A 20,605-nucleotide genomic window follows, 5' to 3' on the forward strand; every position below is an offset into this window, starting at 1 on the left:
CTGATAAGCCAGTTGACCTACGTCTTGCTTGGGTTCTACAAGATGTGAACCCTTACATAACTCTACAGGTTGCGAGATTCTTAACAGCCGTTATTTCGTATAAGAGACGAAATGGGATGTTAGCCAATTATTGATAATTATAAATATGTTTTCCAAATTGAAATTAGACACTGATTTTCGTCTTGATGCCTAAATTTTAACTTTAAAATTTCTCTGAGATATGTTTTTACGGAAATGTTAATATTGGTCCTTGTGAGTTGTGTTATCTTATTTGCGGCTTGTACGGTGCCATCGTTTTATTTGATTCCCGTTTGTATCGTATGATGGGCGCAAATGCCAAATAAACATCTATCTAGCTCACCCCATTGCAGGGATTCGAACTCCCGACCTTCCGATCGGCAAGCCCTAGCCTCAGTGGTTTAGACCACAGAGCCACCTGCGCCCCTCATATAAAATGTACTAAATGATATTTGTTTTAAAATTCCACTAGGGCAAAGTGGCCCTGACCAAGTGCATGACCATTGGCCATGCATTGAGGAGTTGGAGTCAGCAGCTTCTGGAGGGCCATGGTTGCTGTTGTGTTGTTGTGAGGGATTCTATTTAGGGGATTGAATAATAGTGAGACTAGATAAGCCAGTCTAAGTTGCATTTTCAGCTGAATTTGGGGGAGCCACTTGAAACAACCATTATGTTGAGCTATCTCAATTGCTTTTGTTTGATTTTCTCACTGCAAACAGCTGAAAGTATGTAAATTTTGATAATAAACCTGATTTCCAGTGGGGGTTGAATAATTTCGATTGCAACAGTATATAAATCAACAGAACTGCATTGAGTTAAAGAAAAGGATGTAAAATTGAAGACCTGACCGTGCTTTGTCAAAATCTAAAGGAAACAGAACATGTCAGCTGGACACATGATATGGGCATTTTTGTCCAGTGCTTCAGTTGAAAAAGGCTCCTAGAGCAAAATTCTTGCATTTTGTAATTAAGATTTTTTCAATTAGTTTCCAAATCAATGTTGGTAGTGAAATATAAGGAAAATGCAGATTTTGCATACTTCTACTTTTGTGGCCTGTAATGATGATAATATTTGATTCACATGTTTTGTTAGAGTCTGAACTTGATGAGGAATAATGCTTCAGTGCCAAATGTAACCACTTTATGTAAAAACAAAATAGAAAATTCTTTTCTGTAGCACCTTAGAGACCAACTGTGTTTATTCTTGGTATGAGCTTTCGTGTGCATGCACACTTCTTCAGATACCACTTTATGTAAGCTTCCATGACCTATAGTCTGTGTATAAGGCACACTCCAGAAAACAATAGCTGCAACTAATATATTTGGCTATGTATTTAAGTTCCAGTGATGTCTATGAGACTCTTCGACATTCATAGTTCATAGAGTTTTTGAGACAAATATTTGTTATGAAACAGATCATTAGTGATTTCAATGAGATGTACAGCTGGATCATATACACATTTGTTCAGAATTGTTCCCATTGAGTTGAGTGGAGCTTACGGCCCAAACCTATGCACACCTACTTGAAAGTAATAAGTTACATTGAATTCAATGAGGCTTAGTCACAATTATTGTTAGATTACACTCCTGTTATTTGGGATTGTCAAACTGTCTACAGGAGAGGGAAAGATCTGTATTCTGTAAGAGATGACACCCAGGACTTTTCATCCAGATCAAAACTTGATGTTTCTTAATTTTATTTCTGAAAATAAAATGTACTATGGTATAGTACATACCAGGGAGTAAATGTATTATTTTTCTCTTCCCCCTACCCCCAGTACAATGCACATTCTATTTCTTGTTTGTGTTTCTTTAGTTGAGCATGCTTTTGGCTTTGACATTCATGGAACTGTATGTCCCTTTCAATTTCAGAATGACCAAAGACCATGGCTTTATGAGTGAGAAGAGGATTGTGCTCAAAACTGGTCATTGAGTTTTGAGGGCTCCCACCCTGGGTCACTTGTAAATTTATGTGACCTCTACCAACAATGCATATTTATTGGTCACCAGAGTCACCTGGTTGTGAAGTCAAATATTGGTAGTGGCATCCTACCCATCAGCCAGACAGAGACTGTGCTGATTCTGCCAGTTTGTGCAACTTGAAAATAGTTCTCTTAGTAGATGGGGCAAAAATTAACTAACACATGCTTGTTTTGATCCCCTTTTAGTTAATGTATGAAATAAATTCATGGAGAGGATAACATATTCCACTTTCTTTGCCCTGCATCTGTTTTAATAAACACATTAGGAGCAAACCTAAATACAGATTAGAGTAATGATTTCATAACCTCATATTGGTAGAACTCATCAGCTTACAAAAATACCGTCACATGAAGGGAAGAATAAAGGAACTATGGTGATTTTCAGATACAGTTGACAAGATACCATTTAGTAAACTTTTATTTTTTTTTAACTAACAGTATTCGGGGATGTTGTATTCAAGACTGCATCTAATAATCTCATCAAAATGCAAAAACAGTGACTGTGTTATAAAACCAATGATCTGTTATATTCTGCAAGAATTTACAAAAGCCTAATGTCATTTACTACACCATGAGAACCATGGTTGGATTAAAAAAAAGAGAATTCAAAAACTGATTGCTGCTGACGAAAAAGCAAACTGTTTGCTAATGTAGAGCTTTCAAGGTATGACGTTCTTTGCTTACAAAGAAACACAATGCTGTGTTCAGATGGAAATGACATGTTGGTTGGAATGAGCTTTGAAAGAAATTCAAAACTGTATTCATTACAGAGAATTACTACAATGTAAGGATTTTCTAGTCTGCAGTTAATAAGGAGTACTGTATATTATATAGCATGGACCGCAGAGAACCCTACAGGCTTTGCAGAGTTCATTCACTTTTAGTATAATGTGTTTGCTAATGATCACACATGAGAGGCTCGGCATCAGGGTTGGGGAACTTTAGGCCTAGGGCCAAATGTGGTCCTACAGACCTCTCTACCCACCTCTCAATACTCTCTCAGGTCATACCAATCCCTTACTGACTGTGCTTCGTGACATCTTTGAGTGAACTGTGTCGCTGAGCTGTGACAATGCCTCTTGCTTGCCTGGATTCATCCTTACTCTCAGTGAAATCTCTTTTGTTGCCACAGTTGCTCTGTAATGAATAAACTTTGGCCCTCCAGATGTTGCTGAACTACAACTCCCATCAGGTCCAGCAAGAATGGACAGTGACCAGGGATGCTGGGAGTCATAGATTAACATCATCTGGAGGGCCAAAGGTTCCTTACACCTGATGTAGGTGTTTTCATGATAACTTCTTTCAAACCATGTCAAAACAGCCTGAGCTATAATTTACCATACTCTGAGATTAGAAGCTGTTCAGGGAAGGCTTCCTCAACACATCAGTGTGCTGGCAATAAAGCAGTACGGCAAAGCCAGGGCCTTGTCATAACACACACAGCACTGAATGGTCACGGTCTGGGTCAGCTTGACCCGCACTTCAAGTAGGTAATTGTACAAGCTCTCGGAGTTCATTTCTTTGTCGTTTATTTTTATACTCATAAACAGCAAATGTTTGCTCCCCAAGAGCTCTTGCAGTTTGACACACAGAATCTACAGAGAGAACAGAAAGTCTTGGTTGAATTCCTGAAACTGGCAATGGAGTCAGCCAGGCACATTTATCTGGGAAGGTAATCCAAAAGAGAGTGGACTCTACAGAGGTGTACTCTAAGAACAACTCACTCCCGTTTGCAGTGCCACAAATGAGGGTTACTTTAAGAAGGGCCTCTTCTGACAATGCTAATTTACATGGCAGAACTAAGGGAGGAGATGTGTATTTGAATATTCCATTTAAAGTTCAGGCAAACTGCTAATCATTGCAGTTGGGCAAAATCTGATCACAGAATGAAGTATTGAAAGTGGAGCTGTACCAAGTGGTGACTGACCTGGCATACTCAGGTTGTCTCTATTTGGAGACTGTTACATTTAATGTCCGATGTGAACAAAGACAAAATTTGACGCACCAGAGGTTCATTTTTGGTTCATCTTCTGGGGTTCACCTGGCTGTTTGCTGTTTTGGCTTGTAACTTGGTATGGAAGTGAGACTATGCATGTGGTCCTGGTTGGCCATTTACACCAGGAGATAATCAGCTTTGATTCCATTTAACATACTGCTGACTTTACTGTAGGACCTGGGGTGAATTTGGAAGACTACTTGAGAGTGGTTCTAGTCTTCATGTGGTATGTTGGTCACATGATGGGGTGATTAGGTGATCCAGTTGCTGCAGTGTTGGTGCTTATCCAGTGAACCTGAACCCAGGCAACTGAAGTAAAGATTGTTGCCGGGGCTTAAAGATTTTGAATCCATTTTTAGATCCACATTTGTGCCTGAGATACCAGGTCCTGGTAGTAACCAGATGTGTATCTTGCCAGCAACTCTAGGAGCTAGCAATTATCATATCCTCAAGACTTGATAGCGTAACACATTTTGTGTAGGACTGCTCTTGATGACTGCCTCAAAACTCCTGGTATAAACTGTAATATCCAATCTCTTGACAGGGATGAGTTCCTAGGAGTATATAAACCAGTAGTGGGGGGGATAACTCCATTTTAAAGTACATTGCTTTGACTAGTACCTCCTCCAATATACTCTCCCACTTCAGTTATTTTTCTTCAAGTAGCATAAACTAATGTTAAGAATTTGTTAGAGTTTTCATATTGATATTACCTTACATTGCCATTATGGAACAGTTTGGGGCTTTGTGGCTAGCTACCATGACAATAGATGCACAGCCTGGAACCAGTTTTAGTTAATTAGAGTCAATCAATCCAAACTTTGCTAACTTACTCATGTGAAACAATAGTATAATGAACCAAAGTCTGCGAGATGATTGGGAAACACAAATTATTGCACCCTGATAAATTAAATGTGACTATTACAAAACCTCCCTTCTAAATGAATACTCAGAGAGGGAATGTATGGGTGAATAACCATAATTTTAAAAAGAGGGGGGAAATGTAAAAGCAACTAAAATCCCAATTTGCTATTTTCATTTTTTCTGTAAAAGAAATAACATGCTCATACTACCTCACATATAAGACAAAATGTGCATAAGATGGTAACTCTTTTGGAAAAGATGATTTTAAAAGACCTTTTCAACTGACCTTGTACACTTAGATTTCCCCAAATATCAGAGTTTACAAAGAATTTGCTTGTTGTTCATGTGCCTCTTATAAACACGACCTTTTGCAAGTTGACCTACGTGACAAAGTTTCATCAAACTCATATCAATATACTGGTCTTGAAGAAGAAAGTGTAAGATGGAGATATGAATCAGCAGCTGGGCTGGAGAAGGTGGAGTAACAGGGTTCTTATGCACATGCCACAATCTCAAAGCCTATCAACATTCCTGAAGATCAGGCTTGAAAGAAAGGAACTTGGAAATGCTAGTAAAAATCAAGACAAGATTCAGGTGGATAAAGCAAATACTATGTAGCAGGGAGTGGCACAAAAGCCACCCTCTACTGTAACAGTCATTTCTTTCCAGAATAATCCAAATCTAGCAGGGACCTGTCATTGTCACCAGATGAGCAGCAGGAATGTTCAAAGTACAGTTCTTGGGCATCATAGGCTACTGGATATTGACTGGGGCCACTTCTCATCCGTTCTTCGTCTTTATTTGAGCTGTAAACACTTTCTCACTCTGACCTACTGGTTTTATTAATATTCCTCATTTCCTCTCAAAATTCAAGGGAGCATACATGCGCCTCCCTTATTTATGCACATAACCACCCTGTGAGGAATGTTGAGAGCAATATCACCCAGTGAGCTCCATGGGTGAGTGTGGACCTGCATCTGGGTCTCTCCCACCATTGTCCAACCACTACAACACACTGACTTTCTGTGTTGGGGACCTTTCAGCAAAAATTCTTCCAGAACACTAATCTCTTTCCCAATCACAAATAGCAGAAAGCAAAGGCTGGGTCACTTTTACCAGTTCTGGGAAACCACAAGGCTAAACTTTAAATTATTATGCAACATTGAATTTAGACAATACAGTTTTAACTGTCTCGGAGTGAACAGTAGCTCTGAAAATCTCTCGGATGGGAACTGATGTGAATCGAGATATTTTCCAGGATATGTCTCTGATGGAATGAGCCTTAATGTGACCTTTCAAGTTAATTCTTTTAAAGAATAAAAAGATATTAAATCAAGTGTTTCAATATGGCTGTTGTAGGCACGATTTAACCTAAAGCTACTCATGAGTAACATTTCATCCTCTGCTTTCCATGCTCCAGAGCCTTCACATTGTTGCTTTTTAAAATCCCACCCCTATGAACACAATGGACCCAAATTTTCTGGCACCAATTCAGCTGCTTGTATTTGAAGTGGGCTACATGGGAATGCATTGTTTCTCTTAACCTATCATACAAGAGCATGAACCAGAAAGTAAGAATGGGAGATGAAAATGTTTTGCATAGGTTCATTTAGGGTAAATAACTTAATTGTCACAAAATAATGAGCAAACATTCAAGTTCTTCTGGCTAGGCTTTTGCAAAAACGAAGTAGAAGTGAAGAAAAAGATGCTGCTCAGCATGATGTTAAAAGTGTGATAGTTTTAAAATAGAGTTGAGGAGGTGTTACATAGATATGCAAAGCAATCCTATGCATGGTTACGTCACAATATAAAATACCAAAGCTTGATTTCAGGTAAGAGACTGTATACGATTGCAGCCTCAATCAGATTGCACTGTAGCAGGTGTAAGGAGGCTCTCTGGATGCATCAAAGGTTTATTGGAGAGAGAAGAAACAGCTGTTTTCCCTCTGAATATATATATATATATAAAACTTCTTGGGCTGGACAGATTCTATTTCCAGTCCACATCACTTCTGCATATTTTTGAACCCATAAAATTATGTTCCAATTCATTTCTACATTAGTTTGAGGGTGCTAAAAAAATCATTTCAAAGGACATGTTGTAAATACATAAATGTGCATTTTGATACTTATTTTTTACTGTATCACAATAGTTGGAGAAGTACCACATTCAGTAGATAACTAAGGTTGCAGTCCTAACTCTACTTTCCTAGGAGCAAGCCCTACTGAATTTAATAGGACTTAATTCTAAATAGACGTAGTTAGACTTGCAGCCTAAGTTCTGATCTGTGCACCAGTCCATTAAATACTGATGAGGTCATTTTATAGTGGAATTTGTAAATATCAAATTCTTCAAGGATACCTAGCCAGATTTGACTGCCAAGCATAATCTCTTTCTTTGCTATGCCCTGGCTTGTTTTTGTTTGTTTGTTTGTTTATACCCCGCCCATCAGGCTGGGTTTCCCCAGCCACTCTGGGCGGCTTCCAACAAAATATTAAAAATACATTAAGTCATGCAGCCTTTCTGGAAAGATATTAGCATAAAAAGAAAGAAAGAACAAACACTTTTAAAATCATACAATTGTAGTGTTTACAGGACTCTAAGGGTCACCTAATCCATCCCCCCCTGAAATGCAAAACTGTGCTTTGTTGTTACATTAAAAACCCGTTCCCTTGTTAACAAATGTATAAATGAAGCATAAAGAAGAATGGACCCATATGCACAACTTTCCTTTTGTCAGCTATGGAGAAGGTACCACAAAATCAGGGAAATTTGCTCAAGAGCAAGCAATGGGAAACTCGTGAACTTCTGAACTGCAATCAAGGGATGTACTTCGGCATCAAAGAAAGTTGCTATTAACTCAAATAAAAGCACAGAAGGGATGGGAAGAATGCCAAGGTATATAAAAATGTGCTCACTATTTTATGACATTTTATTTCATCCTGGAAAAGGTATTGTTGAGTTGCAGTGGCCATGTGTGTATGTGTGTGTTTGAATCTGAATGGAACCCTTGATCCCCTTCTAACCTGCAATCCTGTATCTGTGAGGGTAGACTGTATAAGGGGAAGCTTGCTAAACCAGTTCGTCAATACAATGGTTCTGAATGGCTAGTTAAGTACAGTGGTACCTCTGGTTACGTACTTAATTCGTTCCGGAGGTCCGTTCTTAACCTGAAACTGTTCTTAACCTGAAGCAACACTTTAGCTAATGGGACCTCCTGCTGCTGCTGCGCCACCAGAGCACGATTTTTGTTCTTATCCTGAAGCAAAGTTCTTAACCTGAAGCGTTATTTGTGGGTTAGCAGAGTATGTAACCTGAAGCGTATGTAACCCGAGGTACCACTGTACCACAATTTAGCATATCCAAATAAATTGCTCCATGCCATAGAACCAAAGGGTGGGCGTTTCCCCCTACTTCCCTCACCTAGCTGGTATATAAGAGAAAAATAGCCAGAGTTGGTTGTAGTGTGAGCTGGAGGCTACAGGTGGAAGGCTGGAAGCTGCAAACAGACACATATCTTGTTCTGTGCTGGACTTTAGATTCCCTGGTAACCAAATGGAGAAGCAAGCACTGTTGGGGTGTCAATGCTGCAAACCCTTCCATCCTATGCACAGGTTGTACAGGGCAAGTCCTTTAAAAGAGGCCCCGTGGATACAGAGTAGGCCTACACATGTTCCACGGGGCCGCTTTTAAAAGACTCACCTTGTATATACATGTAAATAAAACCATATATCCTTAAGACACCACAGTCCCCCCCCCCCCGTCCTTCATTCAAAGGAAACTGAACCCTAGGGAAAGTACTTGGAACCCCTGGAGTCTCTAACCACTCAGAGATTGCAGTGGCATATAATAATATTATGCTACTGTAGTTTTTAGACTTTTTTATATAAAAAAGAAATAATACAACTACCTTTTTGCTATTGTTAGGTCTTGTCTTTCTGGCTTTATGACCCTATTCCTGATCAGCCACACTACCAGATCATGGGCTGTCTTTTGGAGTTGTGTCACAAGAAAGGGAATGGATCCCCTGTAAGTATTTTGCAGTGTAAGGACCTTATAAATCTATGTCCTCACTTGGAATTTCCACCAAACCTGCACCTAGTTTATTTTATTTCACTGATGCTGATGAATTAAACAAATACTTTGCACCTCCTTGGTGCCTAATTTATATGCTAATTTACAATCTGCACACCAGGAACTGAGCCAGAGACAATTTGTCTTTGCCCCCCCCCCGCTCCCAAACGCATGCACAAATGCTGCGATGGAAGTGCAGTTGCAAAGAGAACATGGGATGCCCCCCTGAGCATGTGCATGCCTTCCCATCTCCCCAGTCTTTGGTTAAAATTGCTCACCTTTACTCCTAAAAAGACAGACATGGTTGTGCCTAGCCAGTGGCTTCACAAATGCACTCCAAATAAATAGAGAGGCAAACTTCATTTCTACTGTTATTACATGTGTATTTAGTATTACAAATAAGTTTTAGGGCTGAGACCCGGCTCAAGTGAAGCCTTGGATGCTGACCATGCATTCTTTCTTAGAAGCAAAATCCACTGGAATGAAGGTGACTGAATTTCCAATGCCAGTGCTTAAGATTAAGGTTTCAGATTGTGTTTTCAGAGCCCCTGGTTAGTATTTTTACAGCTAAAACATTTACTTAGGAAATACCGGTATGTGTATTCCAGAGTTTTCCAGGGTACTAATAAACTCAAAACAAACTCAAAACAGACTTCAAAGTTTTTCTGCTGAGACTGGAAGCTATTGCCTTGGGGTAAAAAGAAAAAGAATGACCTCTAGCAGCCAGCAAATAATGGTCACTACGTGTGAATTTGGGATTTATATCCTACCACAGATCGTGTTTTCGTGTTCCCCTCCAATATACAGGTCAAGTGCAGTTAGAGGTATTATATGGGGAGTAAACAAGTAATTGTGAATTATAGGGCTATGATTCTATCATTAGGATTTGGTAAAACTATAAACCACACATTCTGAATCTCGGATTTATGCAGAACTGCTCCACACAAATGCTGTCTTTGTTATTTGCCCCTAGAGTACAATGCAGTACAACTAGCTCTAGACCCCTGACTCAAAGTCAGTAACATTGACTTAAGAGCTAAGACTCCAAAGTACAATAATACATGCCTAAAATACCCCTTCTAATTCTCTCTCTAAATGCTTGGTCATTCACACCATTTTCAGCCCCAGCGAGTGTGGTCAATGGCCAGGGATGATGGGTGTTATGGTTTACCAACATCTAGTAAGTAAACATTTTCATATTAAAAACTTAAATATAGCCACAATATTTAAGTTTTAAAATGCTGTATTGTCATATCCCTTTTAATAATATTGTTAGCCACCTTAAGGGTCTTTCTGATGAAAGGTGGGGTAAAATTATTTTAATAAATAAAAAGTAATGTTGGCTTTAAAATATTTTTTGTCTTTGGAATGTTCCATTATTTTCACTTGCAGAAGATACATTAATTTTTGAATCAAATCACTATGCAATACCAAAATCCTGAGCCTTCCATAGATGATTAAGTTGATAACTGATATCTTGAAAGTTACTGTGTCCCTTTAAGGATTTCTTTGTTAAACGATGACATAATATTATTGCATCCATTGATTGGGCATAGTACTAATATGATGGCATTACTAATAAGGCATATGAATGTATGAAACAAATGCAATTAATGTGAAATATAAAGCAGAAGTTTTTTGGTTTAATTCTTCTAAAGTATGTATCGCTTCAAGGGTCTTAACATCATGAAATGCTCATAATCTGTCTCTTTACCCCAATTAGTACATCAATAATGCTCCACTGTATATTGCATTTGTTTGCTTCACTATTGCTGGTCCTCCTGTAAGGTATTGTTCTTGTATTGCCCGACGATAGCTTACTGCTAAATCCAATTTATAGCAAATAATTTTACCAAAATACGTTTCCCACCTATATGCACTGTGTTTCAATCAATTATTTGCATAAAAATGGGCTCAAATAAGAAGATCAATTTCTTGAGAATCCTTGCCAGGCCAAAAGTTGTTCACTCACCATGGTTCTTCTTTCTTTTTTTTCCTCCCTTTTTTTTGCATAATATTTACCTCAAACTTGCTTCAGGCTAATGTCTCAATAATTTCCACTCCTTTCTCAGGTCCTTACCACAAAGGACTTGACTAATGATCCATGGACAAAAAGAAGCATTTAAATTTATTCATTAATCATTCATCTCCAGCTCATTGAAAACTTTAAACTTCCACAAAATTAAGATAGAACATTGAGGGGTGATTGAGGGAGACAGCTCTCAGTGAGCTAAAAAAGATTGGTAAACACAAAAACAAAAGTACATTAGACACAGCGTCTGAAAGTGTCACATGGGCATAGATATTGTTACAGTTTACATAAACTTTAAGTACTGAATCGCAAAGCCTTTATTCGGGCCAACACAATGGGGAAATCTGGGGAAGCGTACAGTCACTGTCAACACCGCCAGTAATTATTCTCTCTTCCAATTAATGGTGACATAGATTAATTATCAGATGAGGCAAAGCCAATTGCAATCAGTCACCCAGAGCTGAAATTAGATCGTTCCTGACAGCAGCATGAAAGTCACCTGTTTCATTGTTATGGATTTGCTGTAAGTAAAAGAATGGCAAGGCATGCTGGGAGGTGAGTGAGTTTTTCGTCCATGGAAGTGTGAAATGGCAAACAGGTGAATGTCCAATTACACTGCTATCTGAACTGTGTGACTTTTCTTGTCTTATATTTCAGCATCCAAGACACACTGGATGTTTGCATTGTCTTCTAAGTAGACGAGCCATCTGTCAAAGACTTCAAGAAAGTGCCTGTATGCTGGACCGTGTTTGACAACGCCCCCTGTTCAGAAAAGAGAAACAACCAAAACTAATAAGAACACATTTAATTAAGAAATCAAAGCTTTATTATGAAATCAAGCACATGGAACTGTTGCTAAAAATAAACAACGAAAACAATCACCTTAACCTTCTGTACTATTAAAATTTATGAAGAAGATATACAATGATTCCTGAGCTCAATTCACCCATCCCTGAAACTGGGCTGAGTGTGGACAGGCAGCTATCATGTGACTGTTCTACTGAGGGCCAAAGGCCTGGTTTTTCAATGCAGACTGATGTTTTGCCATGATATCACCAAGGGTTTCATGCCAAGTCAGGAGTTGCACTATAAAATGTCAGCCTAGGAAGAAAATCATTTATACAGTTTATTCTAACAGCAGACCTTTGCTTTTATTACTTGCTATACACTTATGCTTCTGTTTCTCAAGGATCATGCTGGTAGGTGAGAAAAATCACACCAAAATGTCCCCCCCCCCACTTTTGTTGTGATTCTACCCTTAAATGGCAAAGACACATATAAGAAGAGGCTAGTGTAGGAAGCCGATACTAGATTGCATAAATAAAAGAACATGCAGTAGAAGAATGTCTTATGAAGATGGCCAGATATGGCCCATGGTCTGGCAGCCTGTACCCAGGCCTGCCTTTTCTACACTCCAAAGGGCCTTTTTCAATTACATTTTATCTTTTTCTCAACCAAGGAGATTTGTGTGGTGCATATCATGTCTGCATCAAGGTGAAATGGCTATTACAGAGATTCCAGTTAAGAAGGTCATCATTCTCTGCATGCATGAGGAGCGAATCAATCTTCTGAGGAAAACGGAAATGCTATGTTGGATTTGGTGCTGGCAAGGAGTGAGGATATGATAGATAAAATGGCTGTTGGGAATAACCTTGGACCAAGCGATCATGAGTTAGTCCTGATGAATTTAATTGAATGGGCTATTGGAACAAGGGATGCAACTAGGGTATTTGATTTCAAAATGGCTGATTTTGACAAGCTGATTAGAGGCTGATTAGAGAGGTGAACTAGACTAGGCAACTTATTCTGTGGTATGTGGAAGAGATATATTTATTTTTAATGAACACTGCATTTGATTATCTATAATTTGCATATTGAGGAAGACGAAAAAGCCTCCAAGCCTAACTGGATGATTGGTTCTGGACCTGACAACCTCCGTTAATATGGTCAACAGAGAGATCAACAGTTTCCACTTTGGGGGGCAGGATTTTCTGAACCATGGTGGCTGCTGCCAGAGTAACTTCACTGAAGGAGAAAAAAAAAACCTGTTTCAGTGGATTATTCCAGCCACAGCAACTAGAGGCTGCTTCAGCTATCTAAAAAATGTCTCCATGGAGAAGGCCATCTGAGAGGTACAGTGGCTGCTTCCAAAGCAACTCTGTTGAACCCAGGAAACTCCTGACTTCCTTGGAGTCATTCTGACAGTGGCAGCTAGCCATGTTCTCATCTGAAAGCATTTCAGATTTGAGAGGGATACATTGCCTGGCAGCAAGAAACTTACTGTAACTGGATGCAGGAATAAAGAGAGGAGACACTAAGACACCTACTAAGGTCACATTTGATTAGTAACATCTGCTGGGGAAATTATCTGTGTGGCCAGCTAATCTAAACCTTGGGTGGGCCAAACCCCACCTGTGGCAAGAGACATGACAAGGCATAGCCCCCAAAGACTAGACCTCAAACTCTGGTGAGCAGTGAGGCATACTTTCCCCCATGCCCTCCTGGAGCTCCACAACTCTGGTCAGGCTCAGTAGGTTAGCTTGAATAATGTTCTGTATCCAAGCTAAGGGCACAATGTCAGAGTATGTGGCAAACTGCTCATACCTACTCAGCACATGTATCAGACAACTTTACAAGCTGTACGCTTTACAGTGCGCCACATTCCACTGATATTTTTTTTTTAAAAAAAATAACTTCCTTTTGTTAGCTACAACAGTAAACCAGGCCACTTTTTTTTTTGAAATCTGCCATGTAGATTGCTCTGCCTCCCCTGAGCCATACGCTATGTCCAGTGGTGCAATAACTTCCCCATTGTATGCATGTTGAGACACACGGCACCCACAAGGTATGAATCTGATTTTAAATAGATTTACAGGTAATGTCTAGACCAATTGGCCTTACTCTTAGGGTTGATTCAGACATGCATTGTCCTGGCTTTATTTCTCATCACTTATTTATTAGCAGTGGAATGTATGTGTTTGAGATGATGATGCCTGCTATCAAAGTCCCATTGCTTATGTCAGACCTGTGATAAATCATTAAGTCATTTAGTTGCTTAGTGTTGCAGTCATGAGTATACAAACCTGCCCTCATGTCTGAGAAAAGAGCTCCATTCCTAGTTTTGGATGGTTTTAGAATGTGAGATAAGCCAAAGTGAATTAAACTTCTGGCCTCTGAATATTTCTAATGCAAATTTAGCATGTTACAGCTATTAAAACTATAGAAAATACACTTAGAATTCTAAGTAAAAACTTCACACATGCTTGGTTCGTTGCTAGGACAAATCACAAAATGATCTATTTGCATATACTTAAAAGAAAATTGTGATATCTGAAAAAAGATTGAGATCTGTCAAGGGCAAATTACTTCAGACAAACTTCTGTTCCATTAATAATGCTTTGGTGGGAAATATGGGCTGTAAAGAATCAGAGCTCTCTAGGCAATGTATGTCCAGTAGATGTACTATTGCAACTGAAGCACTCATATATAACACCTATTTTTGTTTTAAAGGGTTTTTTTATAGTTTGTGACATGACAGTTACATTTTTAAAAATGTTGATGCCTTGTTTTATAATACAAAAACTTTAAAAAAATCAGTGGCAGATGTTAAACCATCATAGTGAGACTGCTCCAAACTCTACCCATTTGCCCTGTCCAGTTCTCCTCCTCCTGAAGATTCCCTGATGCTCAGGGTGGATTTCATGTCCTCTTTGTCTCAACCTAGCTTTGCTTCCCAATCCAGTGGAGAGATCCAGCAGAGCATAACATCCTGATGTCACCAACTATCACGCTTCTGTGCCTCATCACAGACCCTCCCACCAAGTCACATGAACCATATAGAGTTCAAGGACTCTCCCATAGCCTGATTTCTCATTTAAATGCCCCAATTTCCAGCTCTGTATGTACTGGCCCACTAGATGAGGAATCTAAAAATCATAAAGATTCAATTTGGAGTAGATAAAAATAGTGGCTATTGTGAAAGGCCTACTTCATGATAAATTAATTTACAAATTAATGCTTCAAATTACTGTTTAGAAACTGAAGGATAAATTGGTTTGCATTTAGTGTTTTTGTATGAGAAATGTTTGATTAAACACTGATTCACTCCAACCACATGTTAGAGTGTGGGTTGAAGTCAATTCTTTGCATATGCTAAGCCAGTCATCAGAATACCTCACTGTGTGCCCACATTGTCAGTCTGTGAAGTATGGATCATGCCATCTCAAGCTGCCTATCCAGGTAGAATCATGGGTGGCCACTCAGAGGACAAGTATGTCATGGGTGGCTTGATTTCAGCATGGATTCCTCTACAGCAAAATGGAAGGAAGGAAGTTCTAATTCCATTAAGATACTGTACCATACTTGCTTTGCGCAACACAACCAAGCTGTCATCCTGGTAGGTCATATCATTGTTTGCAAGTGGCTCTGCCTGCCTCTGGAAAAGCATGCTATGAAGCATGTTACACAAATAAAAATATATTTGTCATTTTGAATAACACGCTATGATTCCACATACATTTTGAGTTGTACAGTAAAGATCCCTTCAAATATTTTATCCAGCTAAGTGTCTGTGGTCCCAAACTCCTAATTTAAAAATGTTGATAAATGAAGTATCTCTTTAGCTAATAAATGAAGTATCTCTTTAGTTATCCTTTGTCAGCAACATTCATTTTAATGGAAAGTGAGTTTACAGGGTTACATGATTGAACTACTGAGCCAAGTCAGTGTTGGCAAATGATGGGCTAAATTATTGATGTTACACACTAATGAATTCTGATGAGAAATAAAACACAGACATTACATTTCAAGTGGTTCATAATTATTTTTGTACTTTAAAAGCAATTTTATTCTTTTGCCAAATCATAGTAGTCTGTAAAACAAAAACATTGTTAGTGATTATAGCTAAAATTAGTGAGTTTGTGGCAAAAAATGCATCTCTGCATTGTCTTATGAACATGTTATTCACATGAGGTTTCTCACTGCTTTGTACACTTCTGAGAAAAGATAATTAAATTAAATGTCTAAGTTTCAAAACCAGTGTCTTTAAAAGATAATCTACTTTGCAGCCATGGTTAAGAGTTCAGAAGCTATGTTCATAATCAATGGCAGAGCAGCATCTTTTCCTGGAGATGTGCTAAACTGATACAATTAATTCAGGAAGTAACAAAAGCAGTGCAGCTGCCAAAAATGGTTCCTTGCATCTTTAAAACTGTGATGTAGGTTAAAAGAGGAGGGGCTAAATTGGCCTAAAGTGTGTTAGCAAGCTTGGCATGACAAGCTGCCGAGAGGTATTTTCCTGATGTTTCACACATGGTACTTTGAAAAAATAAAGAGAGGCTGACAGCTTACAAACTCACAGTTTCTTTTGCAGCAATATGTTTTACATGGTCAATACAGAATTGAATCTATTTTAAAATATAATTCCACGTAGAAGTGACCTAGCACATCAGTAATATCAAAACATTAATAACACATTATTAATGGCAATGTTTCAAAGGTGTGATCTAAAAATGGTTTCTAGTCTGGTTACCCCAAACACATAATAATAAATATGCCATGTCTCATCTGTTTCAACACAACATTGTCAACACCTCTCCAACATAGAAAATGCTCCAACTTTGATACTTCTGGGGAAAACAAACACCTTATAATTCAGTTCATCTGAAATTTTGGTTTACCAAACTGAGAGTTTCTCTATGTGTTCCCTTCCTCACCCCTGGCCTCTCTCCTCCCCTTGTCAACTGGCTTGGGTAAACCTTCCTGGTTTATTAAATCATGGTTGCATTGGACATCCAAATGTGGAAATTGTTAAGAGTTCTCTTCAAAGACAGAATATCCTGGTTTGATATTCTGGGCTGGTTTATTGGACTCATATCATTACATCTGAATCAGGCCAAATAGTCTAATGACATTAGAACCAGTTACATTCTGTTAATTTTACTGTTTGGGTCTCACATGATTACCACCCTGTATCCAATTCACACCACCACCTAAGTTCAATTTGGATAAGGACTCTCTCCCTCCAAGATTTCTGTCTTCATAGAAGTTGAAAGGTTCATGGATACTGATATGAATATGTAATTTTTTTTTAAAGAAAGAAAACCTTGTTATCTGTTAGAGGCATTCCAGATTCCCATCTGAGAGGCTCTAAGAAGTGCTTTGTATATATAGCACAACTGAGACCCCTTTGAACCAGAGTGACTTAAAAGATTAGGTCTCTGGCATGCTGGGTTGGCACTAACCTAGGTGAAGCTAGTAATAGAGCATGTGGGTCACCTGAGGAATAAGAGGTTAGAATTCAGACTATAAATAGAGGGAATCGGGAACTGGAGTGTGAAGTTAGCATTGCTGTGGTCTAGGGAAATAACAGTCTGGTTGCTGAGACCAGGCTATGTCTACCTTGAATAGGGAGGGATCAGCAATGCTCAGAAAGCTGCCAGGCAAGCTGAGGGCATGCTTTAAGAGATAGGGAATGAAGCAACACTGCAGTAGGTTTCCCTTCAAGGAGGATCAGATGGCTGAAGCCAAGACAAGACAATAAACCAGAAGTGGACACATTCTGTGAAGGGCTCAAAGTGCCATCGTAGAACAGTAGCAGCAAAGTGCTAAGAGAGAGCATTAGGCAACTAGCTAGGATTTTAAGCAGTAACAAGCTTGAACAAAGGATTTCCCTGTTTGCACAGCACCACCAAGTTGACACACTAAGACACAAAAGGCACTCAAGTACCGGTAGATCAACAGCAGCATTTTGGCTGGCTACTGCAATTCACCAAACTTCATATAGTTTAATGAATCTCGCTACATTTAAGGAAGTGTGAATGGAATGGTTAAATTTATCTCTCTCTCTACTGCATGGTAGGTAAAGGACTGGTCAAACAGCCAAGGCAATCTAAGGTAGCCTGAACTTCCATAAGCTGTTCTGATGACAAACATTTAAACATACATGTACAGTACCAACTGCAATTGCAGTATTTTGTCACACTAAGGTACTTCATCAAGTGGTTCAATGGCAACCAAGATTAGTCTATAATTTTAGATGCAATCTGTTGTATTTATGCCACTGAGTAGGTTGCTTCCTGCATAATTTGGATTGTTTCTTCTTCCACACTGTCTGCTAAGAGTCATACATGCTGGTAGGAGTAGGTCCTAATACACACTACACCATGCTAAGAAGCACTGGAATACTACTATATATGCAAAAGAGTTATAATGAGAAATATTTTCGCATGTGTAGAATGCTCACAAACCTACTGCACCCAAGGTTTCTGAACAGGCTGCCGCCGCCTGCATGACAATAATCTACACCTCTCCCAATCTCCCAAGCCCAGTGATGCTGATTGGATTTACATACCCGAGAACATATACAAGTACATTTATTTATGATTTTATATTTCTTTATTGCACTTATATCCAAGTTTTCTTCCATCATGGAACTGAAGATGGCATAAATGAGATAGGTCTCTGGACTCCAGAGAGCATAAGAGAACTCACACTAGATCCCAGTATCTGTAGAGTATTTGTCACTGTTGTACATACATGCCAAACTGCCAGAAACATAAAGAGCTTGAACAAAGGAAACCAAATGAAGCTAAGGAACAATCAATCCTTCATTTTTTCAAAACCAATATGAGATCAGGATGGGGTGGGGGAGAGAGAGGAGAGCGAAGCACATTACAAGCTTGTCTTGGGTTCAGGGAAAATATGTATGAGCACTGCTCTCTGCAGATAACCATAGAATCTGATCTAAAGTTCAGAATATCAGGGAATTAATTCACAGTTGTCCTTAAGAAATGAAACTTGTATTTTGTAATATGTCATATTAAACAGGAAATGGAAATTTATAAAACAGAAGATTTGTACTTAAAATTAATCTTCAGCATTCCAAATAATTATTATAAATAATGGCAAAAAGCAGGACCAATAAATAGCCAATACCAGTCTTTGCCTACTAAAACACCAGTGTTACCAAACTCCATATATCTGCAAGGTGAGAGTAAGCAATAACTGAAAAATTAGCATGTCTAAAAGATGCAACTGAATGTTATCGGCAATTGTAAAAATACTTGAGCCCTCAGAAATAAAAGAGGCTTTGAGGATCATCCACCTAGAGAACTATTATAATCTACCTGTGAAAGAACTGTTGAGAAAAAAATGCAGTTAAATTGATGATCACTTGACAAGTAAGAAGGAAACCATAAATGAAAGGGCTGTTCAAAAGACAGGTAAACACTGGTCCCATTTTCCAAGGGCACAGAGGGCACTAACTCTAGAAGATGTGCTCTGGCATTGGATTACGAGACTACAACTAAAGTCTGTGGCAGTAGGCTTAATAGTGCTAAACCAGGACAAATTATTTAAGCAAAAATAAGTCTGCTAACTTGCATCACGAACATGTTCTTCTCTAACAAGGGGAAACAGTGAGTGTGCCGGAGACATCCAAGGTCAGGCCACTGGCACCAGCTGGACTTGATTGTTTGTGTCACATGGAGCTACCAGGCTTGTGTGTTGAGCACACTGCTTTATGGAAATGAGTCACAGGCAACTGACACCTGCCAGGAGCGACACCTCAATGCCTTCCACATGTGCTGCATGAGGAAGATTTTGGGCATCACATGGCAGGACAGAGTCTCAAACAAAGATGTGCGCTCCCAGGCCTGCATTGCCAGGTTGTTTGCACTCCTGTCTCAGTGATGTCTATGCTGGCTTGGCAATGTCCACAGAATGGAAGAATGGAATATTGCAGGATCCCCAAGGACGTGCTCTATGGAGAGCTGGCTTCAGGCACTAGGCCTATTGGCAGACAAGTGCTGCATTACAAAGATGTCTGCAAACATATCATGAAGGCTGGCAACCTGGAGACAGTCAGGTTGTGTATCCATAGGAGCGACCAGAGGAAGAACGATCGCTGGGAGGAGTGCAGAGAGAGGACATGTCATGGTGCATCTGTAGCAGCAGAACTGGATGCCTTAATCTGCCCCACATGCAACAAAACGTCTCTCTCCTGTATCAGTCTCTACAGCCACAGCAAGTGCTATAACTCTCCAACAGTTTGACTTCACCCTGAAGGTGCACTCTTCCATTGTCTTCCGAGACAGGTGAATATAAACAACAACAATAGCTTATTATTGGCTGCTACCCACTTCGGGGCAGAGTTAGCACATAATTCTGAAACCAGGATCAGTGAAACAATATGACACATGATTTGGAAACATAACACGAAGTGTCAATGCAAATGCCTTCTCAGTAGTCATTCCCCATTTGTGGATTCTCCCTGTTGAGAGAATTTCAATAGGGACAAATGCAGGTTCTGCACTTAGGCAGGAAGAACCAACTGCACAAATATAAAATGGGGCGGTACCTGGACTTCCAGTAGTGCATGTGAAAAGGATCTAAGGGTCTTAGGACACCACAAGCTTAACATGAGTCAATAGTGTGATGCAGCAGCAGCAAAAAAAGAAAAAAGGCTAATGCTATTCTAGGCTACATCAACAGAAGTATAGTTTCCCAATCAAGGGAAAATAAAATAAAAAATTCCTTCCAGTAGCACCTTAGAGACCAACTAAGTTTGTTCTTGGTATGAGCTTTCGTGTGCATGCACACTTCTTCAGAATCAAGGGAAGTAAGAGTACAGCTCTATTC

General features: G+C 39.2%; 1 protein-coding gene across 1 annotated transcript in view; it reads right to left on the reverse strand.

Annotated features, from left to right (window-relative positions):
* Positions 1–11,035: 11,035 nt before the first annotated feature.
* Positions 11,036–20,605, reverse strand: part of CCDC178 (coiled-coil domain containing 178) — a 122,811-nt gene continuing 113,241 nt past the window's right edge. Inside the window, exon 20 of the mRNA XM_033155118.1 lies at positions 11,036–11,728. Within this exon, the coding sequence (XP_033011009.1) occupies positions 11,657–11,728 (72 nt within the window). The 3' untranslated portion in view covers positions 11,036–11,656. The remainder of the gene's footprint in view (positions 11,729–20,605) is intronic.

Source organism: Lacerta agilis, chromosome 7 (assembly GCF_009819535.1).
Source record: "Lacerta agilis isolate rLacAgi1 chromosome 7, rLacAgi1.pri, whole genome shotgun sequence".
Classification (NCBI taxonomy): Eukaryota; Metazoa; Chordata; class Lepidosauria; order Squamata; family Lacertidae; genus Lacerta; species Lacerta agilis.